General features: G+C 45.6%; 1 protein-coding gene across 1 annotated transcript in view; it reads left to right on the top strand.

Moving 5' to 3' along the window:
- The window catches only part of GRIN3A (glutamate ionotropic receptor NMDA type subunit 3A), a 1,167,194-nt gene that overhangs the window by 915,272 nt on the left and 230,948 nt on the right, over positions 1 to 20,974 (top strand). Inside the window, exon 7 of the mRNA XM_069630814.1 lies at positions 14,155 to 14,319. Coding sequence (XP_069486915.1) covers positions 14,155 to 14,319 — 165 coding nt within the window. The remainder of the gene's footprint in view (positions 1 to 14,154; positions 14,320 to 20,974) is intronic.

Below are 20,974 nucleotides of genomic sequence, written 5' to 3'. Positions count from 1 at the left end.
GTGGATACCTGGGAAAAAAGTTCTGCCCAGTATTTGGGGAATTTCTGCCCTCCTGTGGGAAGTTAGGAGGGGAGTTCCCTGGGTTAGATGCTTGGCTGGATCCACCCCCTTGGGCCGGGGGAGTCCACACATAACCCAGGATGGGTCAGTTTCGCTTGTAACGGGGACTTACATAATCAGGGGAATGAGGGATCCCATTTGTGGGACTACCTCCTTGGCTCCCTGTTTGTGACTGGCCCGAGGGCCTTCTGGGCTTAGAGTTATTCTGCGCAGGCAAGTTTTTAGGCCCCCCCATCTCTAAATCCAAAATGGGGGCACCCTTTACCTCTGCCACTTTGGCAGCAGCAGGGATGCTGGTCGGTTTGGGGCTTTTCTGCGCATTACTTTTATTTTCTATGGGCTTCTGCACCTCATGGATTCAGGTAGCCTGTTCAATGACCCAGTCTAGTGACCTTTTCTCATGAAAATCTCTCACTAGCTGGGTCATAATGTATTTGGGCAAGGCATGGAAAAAAGTGCTAACAAATTCTTTGCTGTCCGTGAGCACCCTTCTGGTAGTCTGCGCAAAGGCACGCTTCAATTCCTGCCCAAATTCTTGTGGGGCCTGATCCTCCCCACATTGCAAATTGTAGGCTGCCTTGGAAGCCTCTTGGGGATTCCGGTGAACGAAAAATGTTTCAAGATGGCCGCCCTATACGTGGACCATCTTGAATGGTTTTGGTCCTCCAGCCCCGCAAAGAAACTGGAGTATTCTGGGGAGAATGTCCATTTTACATACTGGATGCAGCTACTGCTGTCCTTCAAATAGAAAGTCTCCATCATCTGCTCATAAAGCTCCAAGTGTTCCCAAACAGAATACGTGGCGTTCTTGTGATAAGGGGTGATGACACTCCTTATTGCCTTAATCTGTTTTAAGGGGACTTTAAGCAAGGCCCTTTTTGCCTTATTGGCCTTTTTGGTTCAGGTAACCCTGGTCCATTCATCCTTTGACTCAGAAGCACTGCTCCCAGAGGTGCCCGTCTGATCTTCCAGGTTTTCCCGGATTCTGCGAGCCTGGGAATGGCTGGCAGAATGTGGGGACCTGGTCTCCTGTGTCCTGTGACACTCAGAGGAGTCTTCAGATCCCTCCTTGCTGCCAGGATTTGATGTGTACCCCCCACTGACCTAACTGGGCAGAGGTTTTTAGGATGCCCTTAGTGGGCCTACTCTCCTGGGGTTCTCCACTAAATTGCACTGTACTTAGGTGCCCATACCCGGATGCCCGCCAATCCATTCCTGGGTGGTACTGGCCTATGAGCCCCATACTTTTGGTTGGATAGTAATCTGCCATCCATGTGGCCCTGTGCTCATGTGCGCCAGGGGACATAGTGGTGGCAGAGTCCAGGGACTGGGAGAGATGAAGGCCTCTGGTAGTAGGGCTCCTGAGGTTATGCTCAGGTGTTTCCCTTTCCCAGCGAACCTCATCTCTATCAGCCTCTGCTCCCTGTTGACATGCAAGAGCCTGTGTTTTCAGTTCCTCAGTTAAGGCCTTACTAGACTCTATCAGTCTCTCCTGCATGGCTACCTGTTGTTGGAGCCTATCATTGTGCTGACAGAGACCCTCATTTTCTCTTTGTGCCTCCTGGTTGGTCCTGGAGTACTGGGCCAGTCTTTGCTGCAGGAGGGTTACCTCCCGAGTCCCATCCCTACTGGCATGTTCCTTTCTTGCCAGAGCATCTTCCACCCTCCTGGTGTGCTCTAACAAGTTCTGATGCTCTTTTTGGAGGTCACCCAGTCCCTGGAGGGCCAAGTGATTTTCTTCAATTTGTCCTTTTAATTGGCAGACTTCCTGGCCTAAGGTGTCTCTTTCCTGACTAAGAGCCTGCATCTGTGCCGCAAGGTCATCCCTCTGCCTTTTAAGGGCACCAGCTTTCTGGCGCTCTTCCTCAAATTCTGTCTGGGTATCCAGGTCTTTCAGAATCAGTTTGTTGCTCTCTGCCTTCTCCCTATCTAGGTGGCTTTGCAGAGTGACTACCTGCTCTGCGCATGCCCTATTGAAGTCCAGTTGTTGCTCCAGCTTTTTCTGGCACTGCAGTAGGGAGTCCAAACCTTCTTGGTACTCCTTCTGCAAGGCCAGAAATCTGGTATCGTGGTCTGACTTTTCCTGTTGCAGGATACCCATATCATCTTTCATTTTATGATATACTTCCTACTATCATTTTCATTTACTATCATTTTCTGACTCCTGGCTCCTCTGCAGCCTCTGCTCGGAAGAGACCAGGTCCGATTGGGCCTTCTCTAATGCCATCTGTTGCCTATTTGCCAGATCTTGGCCTTCAGCACATTTGTCCTGTATGGTGTCATGATGCCCGCTCCCAGGGAGCCGGTTCAAGCCCGGCGTCCCCGAAAGCGGACATCCAGTCCCCAAGGAAGGACCCAGCAACCCCATATAGGGGCCCTTTGGACAGTGTCCTGGCGCCTATGGCGCCAGGCTCATAAAAGACATCAGTCCTGGCGCCATAGGCGCCAGGCTCATTATGGGAATGCTTGGGTGCACTTACCTGATGCAGACCATGCTGCAGGATCCCGGCCTCCTTGAGGCCTGAAAGGAACTACTTTACCTGTGGGACTAATTTACCATCCGGGCGTGGTCGGGGAAGGATACATACCTGATTGGAGGAAGGATACATACCTGGAACTTCTTCCAAGGCTATTTAAACCCCACCCGAACAGCCACACGTGCTTCGCGTTGTTCTGCATCTAGCAGCTGGACGCTCACCGTGTCTGCTCCTGCATCCTGACTTCTGCCACGCCTGCCAGTCCTGGATCACCTGCAAAGGAAGAGAAGAAGAGAACAGAAGAAGGAAAAGTCCTTACCTGCAAAACCCGCATTCCGGAGACATCGCGCCGACAATCCTGAAAAGGAAGACTTTAATTTAAAAGCTCATCGCGTCGATCGCTGCAGCGCCGCATTCCACTCACCTTTACAGGGCGCCTCCATGTTCAGCAGCGATCATCCGGATTCGCAGTCACGCCCCAGCGCCTAGGGAGAAAAAGACCAGAACAAAAGGTGAGAGAGAGAAGGGAATAAGGAAAGCTAAATCTCCATGTTAAGACTTACCTGTTGATTCATTCCCTCTTCATTTCGGGTCCGCGCCGCATCCTGGCATTTCCGGACCCCGGCCCCTAAGGGGAAAAAAAAGACATCAGCGTTAATGAGCGAATGAAAAGACATTACCAAAAAACGCTCATTAAAGCTTACCTGATTTCTATAAGGATTTCACCTCTCATCTCGGGTCGGTGCCTGTTCCCCGGCATTCCGTACCCCGGCCCCTATGGGGAAAAAGACACCAGCATTAGTACATTAATGCATGGACACAGGGGAACCTCTTATCAAAAAACTTACCTGGAAGCCAAGCAAGTTTGGTTCTCACCAATCCGAAAATCCAGTGAAGTAACTGGATACCAACGCGCCCCTGCATCAGAAGCAGGATGGAGAGCTCGTCCTTCCAGACCCTAAGGTGAGACGCTACGAGAAATCACAGAAGGGTTTCAAGGAGGGTGAGAGGGGAAAGTGGGAGGCCGATTGCATTACCCCGCAGACAGTTAATCCCCTATTTTCGCCTACAGAAGGATACTTCTGTGAGCCAGAAAAGCCAGATTTGGGGGCCCGGTCCAGTCTGTCTTCCGAACCCTGCGCATCACCTTAGAAGAGGTCACAGCAGCGCGAACCAGGCCAGCGCCTCTGTGGGAGTCAGGTGAGCGTAACATATGGCTCCCATATATAAATATAAATATGCCGCTATTCTGACAATCTTGTCATGCTCATCTTTGGCTTTAGGGGCCATATATAGTTCACTCAGGGCCACATGTAATGGACCCTGATCTCTCCATATGTCTGACCCTGTTGCAGTGATCTGGGGTGTGAATGCCTGCAACCACACCGTCTGGTCCTGTTCCGTCCATTCGCCTCTCACAAATAGCTTATGTAAGAGGTGCTCTCTGGCTATTTTGATATCTACCATGGTCGTCATTCTCGAAATTGATTTCCTTCCTGACTTACAGAAGTTAGTATTTTATTTTGCAAAACAGACCGTCTCCTTAGAGCATCCTTCTTTTGAGGAGTGCTTTTACAGTGTAACACAGCGTGGTGATCCAACAGGATTTATGTATCCTGTCAGTTAGCACACTGTATTAAGCTGCACAAGTGGTAGATCTAATCCAGATGTCCCGGCTCGAGCCCCCACTCTGTTAAGTGACTTCAATTCAGCACTCCAACTAAGTCAATGCCTAGTCTGGGATGCCCAAGGGAAGCCCTTATTTATATATTTTTATGACAAGTTCATAGATCTGGATGATAAACCCTTGTGTAACGCCCCTCTCTTTGAATCCCCCTGACCTCACTGAGCCAAGAAGTAGGTTTGTTTTGCAGATTAAAAGATGTATTTGAAAAATTAAACAATATATATATATATATCACACTTTTATGAAAAAATTAATATTTGATAGCACACTTATGAATATAATGTTGATCAACAATGGGTAATGTTACAATTGCACACTCTTTTCAATCAGTAAGGAGTTAGTATAGAAAGGATAAGGTAGCAGAGAATACTTTTATGGTTTCAAGGAAAAGCAATGATGGAAAGAATGCAGCACAGAAATAAGCTGATATGGTTTCAACAAGAGATAATATGATCACTTTTTCTTTTGACAATTCACTCCCCCCCTATGCAATATAAGGAGATGGAAGGAGAGCACACAGTTTTCAGGAATACAATCAAATCCAATACAGTTTCCAGTTCCCCCCTAGCAAGCTTAGAGCAACCGGTATGCTTAAAACAGGCAGACATACTTTTAAATGTGATTTGCAATGAAGTGAAAAATATGCTAAAAATGATTTTAATTCCCTATAGGAGTTTCAGGGTAGGTGATAGCTACTTACGATTGGTTCAGATCAACACTATCAGTGATTCATGAGGGATTATCAGGTTGAAAACGGAGTTCAGCAGCTGCAAGCAAAAGGACAGCTATTTTTGACAGGTGGAGAAATTTGAGTCAAATTGCAATTCGCAGCACTTTTTCCAAATGCGTCGATCGTGATTACGGAAAGGAGTAGAAAGTCGCTTCGGTTCTCAGCTTTAAAATGAAAGTTAAATCTCGCTCCTAGGACGTGCGGTTCAAAAGATACAGACGATTTAATGGAGGTAGATTCTCAGAAATAAAGTAAGATTCAAATGACAAATGACATTTTCATAGGTTTGAAATCACAGAATGAACACACGATTTCTATGCAGTTCTAAATAGGTGGAAATGGTTTGAATTAGATTATTTTGGTTCTGCACAGCTCTGGCTGGATACTCACTCCTAATTTTGGAAGGAATGGGCCTCGTCACAGATCTGGTCAACAGGTTTAGCTGCGGTTCTCTCTGCTCTGCTGGTCTGGATCTCTGGTTCTGGCAAAAGTTCTTGGCACTGCACAGCGGTCTGGTCTGTGGTCCTGGATACAGCACTGCTCTCTGGGTCTGGTTCTGGCAAAAGTTCTTGGCTAGAATCAACCAGCTCGCCCGGCTGTTGAATATCAGGTTGCAAACGATTTTGAGGCCTGCTGAAAAGGATTCAGTTTGTGGATTGGTCCCTCTGCTTTAAGTTCTGGAGTCTGAATTCTAAGTTCTGGTCTCTGGATCTGTCTGGATTTGAAGTCTGGAGTCTCCCGGCAAAGCGCTTCGCAAGAAATCAGTTTGAAGTGGAAAATGAATGTCCCTACTTGGGTCTCAGTGGTTCTTTTTTATGTCTTTTGAAAGTGGGTGGGAAGGCTAACTTTCTATGCCCAACCCACTAAGGATCCTGATAGGCTAGAGGATTTTCTGTCCTTTAACTGGATAACTGAGTTGTGAGTCAGAGTGATGCTACCCTTTTACCATCAATTGAAGAAACGCCCCTTTGCTTTTACTTAGAACCCAATTTTTCATAATCAAACATGTTTCCCAAATATACAAGTGGTTCATAATACATGTACACATCACAGATGAATTAAGACCGGTCTCTGTTCAAGCCTCATGTTCCTGCGAGCTTGGGTTCAGAAACAACAACATTTTGTGCTTTTAGTGGGTTTTGCCATGTTGGTTTTTCATCAAATCTTCCTGTTCTGACTTGAGTGTCGTGTAGACCGATGAGACCTCCGTCCCCAAGTGACGCACAGGGGAACAAAATAGAAACCCGCTGTGCGACCCTTGAGGCCACAGGTGAGAGATGTCTTCCCAGATCCACGGAGCCTCTGGAACACCGATGCTGCTGTCAAGAAGGAATGAGGTTAAGCACCAGGCAATCACAATACAGGCAGGTAAACAAAAGAATCTACAGTGTCTTACCTATCTGGTGTAAGGGAGACCCAGGTAACCTAGTAGGGAGGTTCGAGGCTCAAAAAGATATAGCGGTCCCTGGAGTGGTAGAACCGCAGGTAAGCGTGGATGCAGGTAGGCCACCTGTAAGATAGGGCTTGACTTGGGCGTAGAAGTACAGCAAGATATTCAGGGATGATCCAGAGACAAGTCGATATGCAGTCCAATAATCCGGCAACAGGTAAACAGTTCCAAGCAAAGGTACAAAGGGGTGTCCAAGAGAGTCCAAGATAGAGTTCCGTGGTCGAGGTAGCAAGGAGCAAGTAATAACGCCAAACAGGGTCCGAAGCCAGCTGAGAAGCAATGATCGTCCTGCCTCTCAGATCTTTATACTGTGTGTCCCTGGGTCATGTGACGTCTCTGGGCCATGTGACGTCCACCAAGATCACGTGAGGAACGCCACACTGTATCACGTGACCGACGTGATGACGTAACGCCGTCCCTTCTGCAATACATCCTCCAAGGCAGTTGCCAATGCAGGAAAGGTTGTAAACGAGCCCGTACACCAAAGAAGGTACGGTGTTTTCGGTTCTGTGGGTTCACCGAATCCCTTGAGCCTCGAAGCTGGGGTGGAGATGTTTGGGGAATGTGAGCAGTGTTCTGATGCGGGGAGGCCTGATGTGCTGAGGATCGCCTACCACTTCCACAGAGGTACACCCCCTCTCTATGCATATTACAGTAAGTTTTCATTTTTCTAGCATAAACCCTGTGTCTGCAATATTGATAAATCCCGGGGTTTAGCCTCAGAACATCCCACAACGTTGAGCTTAGTCTCAAATTGTGGGCCCATTTCTCATATTAAGAATCCCCAAATTGTACATTTCTGTCAGCTTAATACAATATTTTATAAGCAATTTAATAAAACATACATTTGCTCTCAATTCAGTACACCCATTTGTTTGCCCCCGCCCCCGGGAACTTGGCTTGACTCAGAGATCAAATGTCTTGCCTTCCCCCAGAGCAACTGTTGACCATTACACCTCAAATCAGCATATCCTATTCAGTAGAAAGAGTCTATTGTGTTGACTGAGGTCAGCAGACCAGGGTGCCACTCTGCATCTGGTTAACACGACCATGTGATCTCCTGTGCTGTTGCTGGTAAGGGCAGGTGTGAATGTTTCCCATGGACAGAGGCCTCTTGAACTTTTAATTAAATCAGACTGCCTTCTAGTATAGGGCCCGGAAACAGTAGGTGTTAAGAATTCTCATTAACCGGCAAGGCTTTGAAGTCCCAGCTGGTTTAGGTTCCTTTTCAGCTCCTGAAATGCAGGTCTCCTGTCAGAGTTTAGATTGCTAGCACCGGTCAGTGTAAAACACCGGTACTGCACCCATTTTTGGGAGCTGTCTTGAATTAATACATTTCAAAAAGGGGATTTTACTTGATAGCATATGATCCTTGCTAACATTGTATTAATGGAGATTCTGCAGTAGAGTAATGTAGAACACCCAACCAGAAGTTGGATTCTTTGTTTGGTGGTTTCGTGCCCATGATTTTAGCAATTTCTGACATTAATTAAAACGGATTTTGAAGAGCACCATATTCCTTGGCACTGATTTCGCTCATGGCGCTTCTGGCCCATCACGCTTGCATTGGTGGGTGGCGGGTCAGGTGACCATTTTGGTGTGCACAAAAACTGCGCAGTTTTCCTGGATTCTGGCGCAAATGTGGGCTTTTCGGCCATCTTGCATTTTCTAGTCCACAGCACCAAATGTTGCAGCATAATAACTTGAACGTGGGTCAATACACCTAACAACCTGAGTTTGAGGGTAGCCATACCAGTAAAAACGGCATGGCTACCTCCAAACTTGTAATGAGCGCGACTGTGAATCAGTTAAAATGCCCAGCATTGTTTCTGTCTATCATTTTTCCTAAAAGCGTGCATGTTCTGAAAACCAACAGCTCAAATCTGTAATTTGCTCTGATTGAAAAATGAATGCCATGACTTTGAATCCTTGACTGCACATGAGTGGTGCGTGTGCATTGTCTACTGAGGCCTTAGTGATAGCATTTAATAGAAACAATAATGCATCCAGCATACTGGACAGGAGATACAGCTTGATTGTCCAGGTTGATTGTCCCATGTAAGAGGAAATAGCCACATTTGCGAACACTGCTAAAATATAGAGAATGTATTGGTCTCCACGTAATATCTACAGGGCCATGTGATGAAAGGGGGCATTGGCTCTCCAGGTGAAAGTCATGTTCAAGAAATGTGATTGAATTCTTAGACATGAAAATGCAGGGCATGATCTCTTTGACTCCGTATTCGGTGTGACTCTTATCATAACAGTTAGATCCAATCTTGGTGTGAGGAATTCAACTATCCGCACAGTGGGTATATGTTCACCTGGGCTTTTTTGAAATTTTATATGAAATTGAATGATGGTAAATCAACCTCTGGAAAATGTGTGGGGCTAATCCGCAGACATTTTCCTATGCTCACTGCACGACTTACACATAGACCTGTGTACTCTCGATGGACATAGCCTACAGGCGCAGTCCTCAGTGTCATATTTAGTTGAGATTTGACAGATGGAGTACATGATGCATCTCAGAAGAGGGAGGGCCAAAACCTTCCTACTGCCATGGCCAGCCTAGTTAACTATTAAAGGCCCCATGGATACACCCTGTCCATGTGTTTACCCTCTGCAGATGGTGGTAGCAATTAACATAATTAGCATACTAATAGAGGCTACTTCAAACAGGCCCACATGGGACCTGGCCCCAGAGGCTAAAACAAAAAAGACTGGAAACCCCAACAACCTTTGATATGCACTGTGTCAACCTGCAGCCAGCTCCCGCCTCTCAGTATCAGGGGCAGTGACTTGTCATGTCATGGACTATATATTTACAGTAGGCAACCTCCACTTGGGGACCCCATTCAGAAGGTACGAGTATATGGATTGATGGAGACACAATAAATCTGTTCTCGCTGCAGCTTCAAGGGAGACCGGCCACTTTAATGAGGAACCACAGATAGCTTAATTAACCAGAGAGACTCTTTGATCCACAACAGACAGGAAAAAGGGTGGGACTTAGTATTACATGTTTTCACCCCATTACCCTTTCTGTTGCAAAGCACTCTGGTTATGACCTCAGGCATACAGGAGATTTTTGATGGGGAACCAGGATTGGTTCATTAAGGTAGGCTTAGTCTACACCAATCACTGTAGCCCATTTGGCATTAAAAAGGGCCTGAGCCCCTCATTTGGGCAGATCATCTGAAGACTTCACAAGGAGTAACAAGAAGAACTTATTTGGACCCTGGCTGAAGGTACAGTCTGCCTTACAGCTTCCGCCAGTAAAGGAAGGCCAGGATTTCCAAAGAGTTAAGCACGATCCCTCCCCTAAACATCTCCTAAGGAACAGAGAGCGATACTGAATCCAGAGGACACTCCAGCTGCTTCAGAACCAGTACCCAGCCAGCGCACAGTGTGCCCAGCTAGGTTCTGCAAGTAAGCTTCCTAGGTAGGAAGTGCCAGAGTCTCTGAACCAAACCAAGGACAGGGCTGTTGCCTACAACACTCTCCTCCACGTTGGACCCTCCACATTAAAGGATAACACAAGCCCAGTGCAGAAGCTAGGAGGAGTGCATCGACCAGCATCAACCAGCGTCCACCTTAACGGACATTTCTGAGCCAGTGGAGCCCCTTGAGCTGCAACCGAGTGCACCACTGACTGTTGTCACACTGCAGTCACTAGCATCATCTGAGACGCCTTGACCAGTGCTTCAGACCCGCCAACCAGCACTGACACAACGATTCCTGGCGCTGAGCCACTGTGCACGCCAGCCTGCAGTCGTATGTCCAGCCTCGCTCGCCAAACTGCCTGCTGCCTGATACCCACAGCTGTCTCCTGTCTTGAATTCTGTTGCAGGAACTGCAAAGCACCCTAAAACTGACTTGACCATGTCAAGCACCAAGCACTTCTACAAGCGCATGGTACAATGTGGTTTTGTCCCCTTGGTCCTTCTCCGAAGGCCCCTAGTGAGATTTTATGACCCATTGCTCTCTTTGTGTTGAAACCAAGTATCTTTGAACTATTGAGATTAATTACTATACTGACTACCCTCCTGTCCGTATCCTGAGTGTATCCCTTTTCCTAGAAACTGTCTGTCCTCTGCAGTCCTTTACACTTTGAGTTGTATTTTGTAGTGTGCTAGAACTGCCTGTTGAATAAAAAAAAGCAGATATTTGTATACCATCTTGACTTGACAGTCCTTTTTATCGTTAGGTAATAATTGTATTTTCACTGTGTTGCAAATAGCAAATAGCCAACGATCTATGACCTTGCACAGATAAACCTGCCATTCTGTCCACGTTACCAAAATTGGACAAGAATGTTTATAATTTGCTTGTGTTTCCAATCTGTTTGGATACCCTCTGGTGTACTAGAGGTGTGGGGCTGATTGATGGTTCAGAAGCCAATATTCCTCCCTGCACCACTAGTGCCCCAGAAGTTGATTTGTCACACTTGGTATCCAAATGTACGACAGAAGAGACTCAAACAAAGCAGAAAGTATACATAGGAGCACACATAATATTATTGTGGTGCAATACCTAATCTCAGAGTGTAAAAGAACATACAATGACAAACTGTATATGTTTTTCATTGATTATAGTAGAGCGTTCGATATGGTTTCCCGCACGCCACTTTGGGCGAAGATCCAAGGCTGGGGCACGGATAGCTCTCTATCATACTGTATCACTCTACTATACTCTGAGAATAGTGTTGCTATTTGTCTTAGTCAAGAGGGGGTTATGACCACAGATATCCCTTAAAATGTTAGTGTCAGACAAGGATGCTCATTGGCACCCTTACTGTATAACCTTTATTTGAGTGGCATGTGGAGGAGATAGCAGCTGCTCGAATCTTTCCGCCTAAGCTAGGCACAACTAAGGCTCCATGGCTCAGCTATCCTGATGATACCATCCTCCGCAAATTATGATTGTAGGTCATACGTATAAACAAAACAATTTTAAATGGTACCTGAATGACAGCCCATTAGAAGTAGTAGATAATTACAACTATTTAGGCTTGCAAATATGTAACTAGCCTTCTCAGGACCTGTATTCTAATATTGTGAGCTCTACAATGCTAAAAATGTGGCTTTTGTACAAAAAATATTTTGCGGCTAAAAGGTGGGAATAACATAGAATGCCAAGTAGCCTCGCATAGCAAGAGTATTGTCCCAGCTATATTATATGGTTGGCAATTCTCTGGGAAGAATTGATTTGATGGTTGGATAAATTAGAGGGGAGAATACTTAGATCAATATTAGAAGTCCCTCACTGAGTCCCTGTGCAAGCACTTAGAGTTAGGTCTACTCTCATTAAAAATTAATTGGTGTATAGAACAGTGCAAATTGTACATTAAAATACAACAATCGATTGTTCTTAAAAAATGTATATTGTTCATCATAACTTGCTCAAATATTATTCTGGTGTTTCTTTTATCAAGTGTATCCATTGCTCTTGTTTCTTTTTCTGTTTTTCTGTAACATGTAATTTGTGTTAGGTATTGATGTATCAATGCATTATTTGAGTTTCTGTTTCCTTTGTAATATTTTTGTAAAGGTTTTTATAAAGCATTCACAAATAAAAAATAAAAAAAATATATGATTGTGTTTTATTATGATGTGGTTTTACTAGATGCATTAGTGCACAAAGTGTTACTATTGCATGATTTTATTATTTGTGTAACTAATTCACTAACGTATTTTATATAGCGTTTAATGAGTGCAGCGGAGAATTTTGGCACGCCAGGAGGCTGTGAGGGTTTCCCAAAGGGATAGAAAGGAGTTGCAGGTCAAGGTGGGTGACGTTGTTTGCATAAAAATCCCAGATTTGTTCAGAAAGGGTGAGGCACATCTTTACCCTCTAAGAGTGTTGTCAAATGTGGCAAGGGATATGTACAGTTGGAGGATGGCTCTAAGTGGAGCAAGAGGCGTGTTGTGGTTCTTTCTAAATGGTAGTAGAACGAGTGTGAACATGGAGGCTTTGTGTGGAAGTGTTGATGTGGATGATGAAGTGGGTGATGTGTTAGACTTCACACTTGAGAGGAAGGAAGATCGTATGTTGGAGGAGAATGGTGGACGATCGAGTGAGGTTGCCCCTGGTCGTGTTGTGGAGGGGCAGGCCTTGGAAGGAGATTTGAGTGAGGAGGGTGCGCATGTCGGCAAGGAATATAACATGTCTGGGGAAAATGGGGGAGGTGTGGAGCGTCCCGTTAGGTGTTGTGGGCCTCCCGTTAAACTCAGGGATTATGTGCGTTAATGGATACCAGCTTTGGTTAGCAACCACTTTTGTGTGTTTTGTTTGTATCTACTGCATTGTATTGTTGTGTTATTGTGTGACCTGCTAATGCTATTTTGACAGTGGTTTCTTTTTCTAATTATTTTGCTCTTAATGTGTTCTGTTCTCTTTATTGTGATATTTTACCCTGTGTTGTTCTTTTGGGGTGGTAAGGGGAGAAAATATGTTGTATCTTGTGGCTGGCGCGTGTGGAATGTTGTTCCTTGTTCATGCATCAACATTCCATACGGGCCAGTTTGTTTGCCTTTTCCGTGACTGGTGGCGGCTTTCCTGCTCTGGGTCCAGAATAAAGTTGTAAATAACCTAACCTGCCTCACTTTCCTTCACAAACCCTACAGAAAATATACTAGTTGCAAGCATTGTTTTCGAAGAATGGGGTTGTGCTGCAGTCTGATGAAAGATGCTTCTGGGCGTGTCAGTCCACTGAGTAGTACAATCCAGTCTGGCTTTATGAATGCCATCATTATGGATGAAAGCAATGCTGACGTAAAGAATGTAACTGACATTATTAACATTTGTGTTACTCATTCTCAAAATCTGACTGTATTTTGCTATTTGGTAGCATAGCAAACCCAGCGCAGGTGACAAACTGCTACTTCAGCCAGTCACAGGGAGCCTGCTTTGACGCAGATGTGATGGAAAAGTCTGAGGCAAAATGCCTGTTTTATGGCAGTGGGTTTTAGTCATTCTCAGAGACCAATCATTTTCCACCGTGAACATCTACCAGCAGCAGACTTGCCCCCCACCCATGGGTAATTCAGAAAGGAACACAAGACCTTCCTCTTCAAGGAACTGCTCCTCCACAACCTCTTGGACTGCTCCCACTCATTGGATTCCTGGGCCTGTTGGCATCCCCTTGTCTTTTTGGTCCTGCCTCTTCTGCCAGCACCACGCGAATGGTCTAAACTCCCCTTGTCTGTTGCTTAACCCCTCCCTGCTCTGTACTCTCGCTGCGCCCCCCCCTCTTTGTTTTCTTTCTCCTGCAGAACCCCCATGGCTGCTCCTATTGGCTGCAGCGGGTGCTAGCACCTCATGCTTAGTAACTCCATTGCTGCTACACTGCACCCTCTCCCCACACCCAAACACTTTAGCACTAGCTCCTTTACTGTGCATCCAGTATATTCCTTCATTTTAGGTAAAGAACCGTCTTATTCTGTAAAGCCTTCTGGTGCTTTCCGAAGCTAGGTTTGTGCTTAATGTATACACAAGAAATAATATATTGTATATATTGCCTGTTTCCTCACTATGCTTTGTATATACTTCCAGTGCCATCATGTATATTGTATATTTTGCAACTAAGCTTCGCATATTCGTGTAAATGCTGCGCCTTGATACCCCCAGGTATATCGGCGCATTATAAATAATAAAACAACAAAACAAACAAACAAGGCTAACATACTATATTTATTGCGCAATGGTTTCATGTCTAAATGCTTGTTTTGTTTTCTTCCCCCCACAGACGTTGCAAATGGGCATAACGCACTTTTCCGGGCTCTTTGTGATGCTGTGCGTGGGATTTGGGGTGTCCATGCTTACGACCATCGGCGAGCACATAGTCTACAGGCTGGTCCTCCCGAGAATCAAGAAGAAGTCCAAGCTGAAATACTGTCTTCACACCAGTCAGGTATGTGTCCTGGGTGTGTTGGTAATGACACTTCTACGCAGCCAAGACGTACTGTAAGGGCCCGATTCATGGAATATTTGCCTTTTTGAAAGTGAATTTGCATTGCTGGAAAGTGACTTTGCACGGCGGAAACACACCTTGATTCACGGAATCGTGCAAAGTGTAGTTTTGCCAGGCAAAGTCCGGGCAAAGTCATTTTGTACTGCAAAAATGACTGTGCGCTGACTTTGCCCGGACTTTGCACGGCAAAAATACACTTTGCACGGTTCCATGAATCAGGGTTTGTGTATGCAGTGCAAATTCACTTTGAACAGGCAAATATTCCATAAATCGGGCCCTGAGAGTGCCATGATTGCCTATGCTCATGGAAAGATGTGGGGATGCTCTGACTGGCATGACATTATTTTGTGGACATTAGAAATGCTGTAACTGTTGCATAAGTGAGTGCAGATCACAGGATGTAGTTCATCAAAGTGCCACGCAGAGTGCAAACGACTCATTGCATGAGATGGAGACCGCCCCTTGGGGAAAGTTCAGCTTGGGTGTTGCAGGATCGCTTGCCTCTTCCTCGCAGGCCGCATCACTCTCTAAAGCGTGTCAATGTAATTAGAGCAAAGTAATGAAGGGAAGTCATTCCGGGAAAGTACTGTCATTCTACTAATTAACCAGACCACTTAACAATTTCTCTTGGAAATCTAGCACATGGCAAAATGTCTGCTGCATTCCCCTTGGGCTTCTGGGGTTCTGACCTTTCCAAGGGATTGGCTACACAGTAGTGTGTGTTGCTGCTTGGCAAGCAGATCATCGTGTACATGGTGTCCTGAATCGGCACGCTACATGGGGAATTCAGGAAGTGTGACTACTGTAATGCGAATTCTTTTAAGGCAAGAGACATTCCAAAATGTAGATATGGACGTAAATAGCAATAAATAAATAAATAAATTGGGGAAAAGCCAAGAACTCCTGCAGGAGGGCTGGACAAACTCAGGTATGTACCCGGAAGGACCTTATCTGTTAAGACATAGCCTTCCAAAGTCACAGTCACTAAGAAGAGTTGATAAGATTATAAAAGAAAATGGTGACATTATTTTTAATGACCACCCACGCCAGTAAAAGGTTTTTTTAGCACTCCAAATCAGACCATTGTAAAAGGGCACTTTGAACAACCGAACTGACGGGATACAAGGGCCATAGGAGACCAATAAAATCTGGCGCGGACAGGGGACACCTTGGGGAATTTGCTTTTTTTATCTGTTTATTGTGTTTTAGTCAAAGAACTGGACTTTTCACAAAGTTAAACTAGCAGTACATAATAAATTACATTTATCATCACTATAAAACAAGAGAAAAGAAGAAAGAAAACACAGAAGAGATTCAAGAAAAAGAAAAGCAGTTCAGAGTATAAAATCCTTCAATTTGGCATCTCACTTCAGAAGGTTCAGTCGTAAAAAAGTTACCACTTCCCAGATGAAAAGGCTTTCCATGTCAAAACAAAATGCCACACGCACAGCTCGCAGACAATATGAACTCAAGGGCAGAACCGCTAGATACAGGAATACACAACAGAGAGAGTGATAATGATCCAAGCCACGCGGGAGGGCCTTTTATTATAAGAAGTCATAGCAGGGAGTGGGGCATAAGGACTGCCTCCCACATTCACCTGCGCACAGGAACTTCTTTGTGTGAGAAAACTAAGCCCAACTCCCTTGCCTCCAACAACTAGCAATTCTCTGATTAAAAAGAATACATGCAGTGATGCTAGCACCAAAAGATAACTGTAAAGTTTTAATTGCACACTGCACACACCAAAGAAATAGATGTAAAAGTACTAATCAATGGGCCCGAAGTGAGATTGGAGCCTGGCCTTCCACCACCATTCCCTTGGTTGGCCCCATAATACCATTCCCTTGGGCTTACTACCATAAGACCACCCCCAACACAAATGTTAAACTTGGCACCCTTGCATACACAACACCACACAAGCAGGGCTGTGTGCAGCCACCCCCAGGGTGCAGACTCACTTTAACTGGTCTGTGGGTGTATATATATATATATATATATATATTTATATATATATATATATATATATATTGATGGAACTAGTACTAGGGAACCATTTGCGTGCACATTGGCTAGATGAGTTTGTTAGTTCCAGAACTTAGATGCCCTTAAAACGCCAAGCATGTCATTTAACGCAGGAGCAGCCACTGGCAGTCTTCTGCCCCCTCCAGGTGCTGTTTCTCGGTCTGGGCTCTGTACTAACAGGAGCTTCTTACAGAAGGGAGCACAGGTCATGGTCACCTGGTGTTGGGCATGAAAGCTGCGGCAGGCTGATGTCACCCCCCGTCAGACACGCAGTTTATTACCCGAGCTTTAAAAACATGCTATTAAGCAAACTCTAAACATGTTTTTGTCATGACCGGGACCTTGCTCCTGCAAATGCCTGTATTGTTGAAAGCTGCCATTTATGATATAAACTTAGATACTCTCCAAAATCTGAGAATATATATCCCAAACTTCACGGTTCAGTGGCTAAACCGTCAGGACCAAGTTGGGCCAGAGGGAGGGGGTGGGTGCCCAGAGCAAATAAACACGACCATTAATTATTCATAGGGCTGAGAGAGGACTGCCCTCAATCGCACTCAGATGCAGCCTTACGCAAATAAACACTGGGCCTAGCCCAGATGGGGGACCTTGCACATTAGAGCTGGTCCCTGTCAGGAGAGTGAGGCCTGGAGAGTTCCCAACGAACATGTGCCCACCTCTGGAAGGATGGGATGGGAGGGCTGAGGAGGGCTCAGTCACACCCTCCATAGGCAGCGGGGCAGAGTCAGCCACATGCCAGGCTTACCTGGGAGAGAGTTGTGCCCTAAAGGTGGGTAGGTTTTACCTGAACCCTACTCCAACAGCACTCCGGACACAGTGCGCACAACAAAGCACGAAAGAACATCTGCCGGGTTGGTAGAAAACAACAGAAAGACTGCCGCCAGAGCCCCGCATTCACAAGATAGAAAGAGCCACAGTCCAGATAGCCTCCCCTACTACATTTACCTGATTACAGAAACCAAAGTTACACTTCACTTTAAGTCAATCACTTACGTTAGGTACGTAGAAAGACGTAGTAGCTGAGGAGGTCAACTTGAGTTGCTGTCGGAGTCTCACTGTATCTCTCTCCCTCGATCAGCATGAGCATGTGTTGCTGCCTGGCTTCTCCTTCATTCTGGAAAAATGAAGGTTGAGGTTTAGGCTGCACAGGAGTGCACTGCGCAGGGGCACGTGCAGTTTGTTCCCCGGTCTGGGCACGTTCCAAATGTGCTGTCACAGGGCACGCATGAGTGAGCAGCAGAAGTACTTGTACTTTTGCTGTTGCACACGCTCCTCTATCAAGTGGAGTATCCGTACGCTCTGTGCCTGGAGATCGTCTATCTGTTCTCCCTTGTCCCCACCCCTTGCACTGGTACAATCAGCAGAATCACAGTCAGTCCTATTTGCTGGATCTCAAACTGTTAAATGTATTTTACACACTTACTCTGCCTGTGTAGACTATTATCGTCTCAGAATTTCAAGGGCTCGAGCGACTGTTGTTTTTTTCCCATGTTCCCACCCTCCTTGAGCGCTTTGAAACACTTGCCTGTGCATAGGCGATTTATAAATAAACCATACCATACCAAGTAAAACGTGGATTTGCGGGCAGAATGGCACGCATATCCCCATTTTACATGCAAATAATTCCATGAATCAGGGATTTCATTGTGTTAACTAGCACACTAACAGTGATTTTAATTACAGTCTGCTGGTGCAATGTTTAAATGTTGTAATTTGTTGGTGTCATAGGATTGTTGAATTCTATTCATCGATCACTCACCATTTGCCACATTTTTGCCAGTGTAGCAGTGGCACACTGAAGTGCATATATGTAACTGTTCAAAGGAGCATCCAGGGTTTCTTTCTGGTGGAACATACTCTGAGAGGCACATGCATGGCTTTCTGCAGCATGTGAACTTAATTTATATTAAAATATTCACCATTACATTTAATTTAACCAGAAGGGCAGAAAAGTGCTGTAAAAAAAGAGTTATAACATTATTCCACATTCATATGCAGTTTAGTTAACCTGGCCCTAAAATATATTTGAACAAAAGTATATTAAAAATAGCAAAATAAGGAAATAATACTACGCCCATGAAGAACAAAACACACCATGGGCCTCATTACACGGTAGGCGGTGAGCCATGGCGCTATTAGCGCCATGGCTCATGCCGGTAAAATACCGGCACCGCCTTGGCGGAAAGGGGATTTACCGCCCCATTCCAAGGTTGGAGGGGCGGTAAATCCCCTTTCCGCCATTGCCCTTCCCCATTCCCATTTCTGCCCCATAGGGCTCTATGGAAATGGGGAAGGCGCTAATTACGCCACCGCAATTTTGCGGTGCCGTAATTAGCTCCGAGGTCCCTTAGCGGGTTGGATTTTAACGCCTGCAAGAAGCAGGCGTTAAATCCTCCAACCCACAAAGGGACCTCGTAGTACGGCGGTAAGGGTTAACGGTCACCGTTGCCATTAACGGTCACCGTTAACCCTTACCGCCGTCTGTGTAATGAGGCCCCATGTCTAAAAAGAAAATGCAATTCTCAAAAATAACATTTAAACCCCTGATGAAAGGACATCAGGTTGTCTGATAAACCGAGTTTCAAGTGCGCAGGCGCGGGGCACGCATGAGTGAGCAGCAGAAGTACTTAGTTATAACTTGTACTTGCCTGTTTTTCATGCTCACTGACAGCTGCAGCCTGCAGACAGTGCAGGCTGCCTGCAGACATATTTTTACATGCTGCAGGCCTGGAGCAGAGACACAATTTTTTTGGGGGGGATAAATGCCATTATATCCCTCCCACTTAAAATTGTGGGGGGATTTGTACCCCCTACCCCCCCATGTCCTACGCCCATGCAGGATACTTTTTGATGTGCTTTGTTATGTTCAGCTAGGTCATCAGGTATACATGTAGATACATACAAGAAAGAAACTCCTCTGGATGAGAGTGGCAATGCACTACATGGAAGTCCGGTGTTTCACAAACACCTATACGATTCAGGGGTTCTGATAAAACGTTAACATTATTAGGCAAAACAAATACCCAATGGTCTATAACGTCACTAGAACCTATTCTTATTCCCATGTATACACATTCTGCCATTTCTGCAATGCCCCATAAACTAATATGTGCATTGTCCATCTTACCACACAGTTTCATGACTAATATTCGCAATTATTAAGCAATAAACCCCGACCCACGGGTCATTACCTGACTCGGTAATGCCCCTGCCGTTAGGGGCTTATTCCTATTAGTACCCTGGTGGCAAGACTGGGTTACTAATAGCATTCTTTTTCTGTTTGCAAAACGCTACGGAACAGGAAAAAATAATCAAAAAAATGCCCACCGTGGAAGGGAAAATGGAGTCTGTTTTCCATTTCCATGGCGGCCTTCGGGAGCGGACGCGCTGGGGACAGAAGGGTTGCCAGCGTGTTTGCTCTCGAAAATAGTGCAAAAATAATGTAAGGGGATTTGGGAGGGCAGGGATTGGATTGTTTCGGGGGTGGGGATGCGGGGGAGAAAACACTTACCTGAATCCCCAGCGGGGTAGTATGGCAGCCTCCAGCCGTGTGGTGGCTTGGAGCAAGGATAACCCTGTTCCGAGCCTCCTCATTGACTGAGGGGCTGCCACACACCCCCGCCGGGGATGTGAAGGAAGCTTAAGCTTTGAGGGATTCTGCGTCGGGTAAAGCCCCGGCGAGAGCCAATCAGATTGCGTGTAACAATCTGATTGTCCCTTGCCGGGTACTTCAAATTCTGCATGCCCACATACCATTAGACTGGATTTTGCACTCTTTCACTTGTTTATACTATTTCCCTGTGCAACCAAATCATGTGTTTCATAGTCCCATCTACACCCACATAATTAGTTTCAGCAGTTTCCCAATATGCCAACACTGTCAGTTTCCTCCATGCCCCAGTATGCCCACATTTACAGTTTCCATAATGATGCAACATTTCCACATCATCAGCTTTCATAATCTTCCAGTCTCCAAATTCCCTTCTTATGACAAAGGTTCCAGTCTCAAGAATGGCGCATTGCACCCAAAGTCCCCACTACTCCCATAACACCAGTGTACATCATTCTGCCGTGTGCCCACCTTATCAGCACCCTTAAGAATGCACCATTACACTTCTGCACTCTGGCAGGAGAATCTTCAAGTACCAATCATCCTCCTGACATGTTATGCTTTGAGGTGCAGAAATAGGTAGTCACATGCACAGGGCTTTATTCTAGGAGTATTGTCTCGCTGCTCCAAAGAACATGCATTCAGTGTATCAGTGACACACATACAAACTAATTATCTCACACACAGGCACACACAGTCACATAAAGGCTCTCTGTATTCACCTACACACACATATCGCTTTCACTCACTCACTGATTCTCTAACTCACTCAGAGTTTGAGTTTGTGAGTGCACATAGTGACCAATTCACTCACCTAGTTTAAAGTGAACAGATGTGTGTGTATGGCACTGCTTGTTAGTGTTTCTGTGAAGGTACAGGTATATACAACTCCAACATACTTATGGTTCCCCGGCATAAGACCAACAAAACAAGGCAGGG

Source organism: Ambystoma mexicanum, chromosome 6q (assembly GCF_040938575.1).
Source record: "Ambystoma mexicanum isolate Mex_15411 chromosome 6q, UKY_AmexF1_1, whole genome shotgun sequence".
Classification (NCBI taxonomy): Eukaryota; Metazoa; Chordata; class Amphibia; order Caudata; family Ambystomatidae; genus Ambystoma; species Ambystoma mexicanum.
This window is presented reverse-complemented; position numbering and strand designations above follow the sequence as displayed.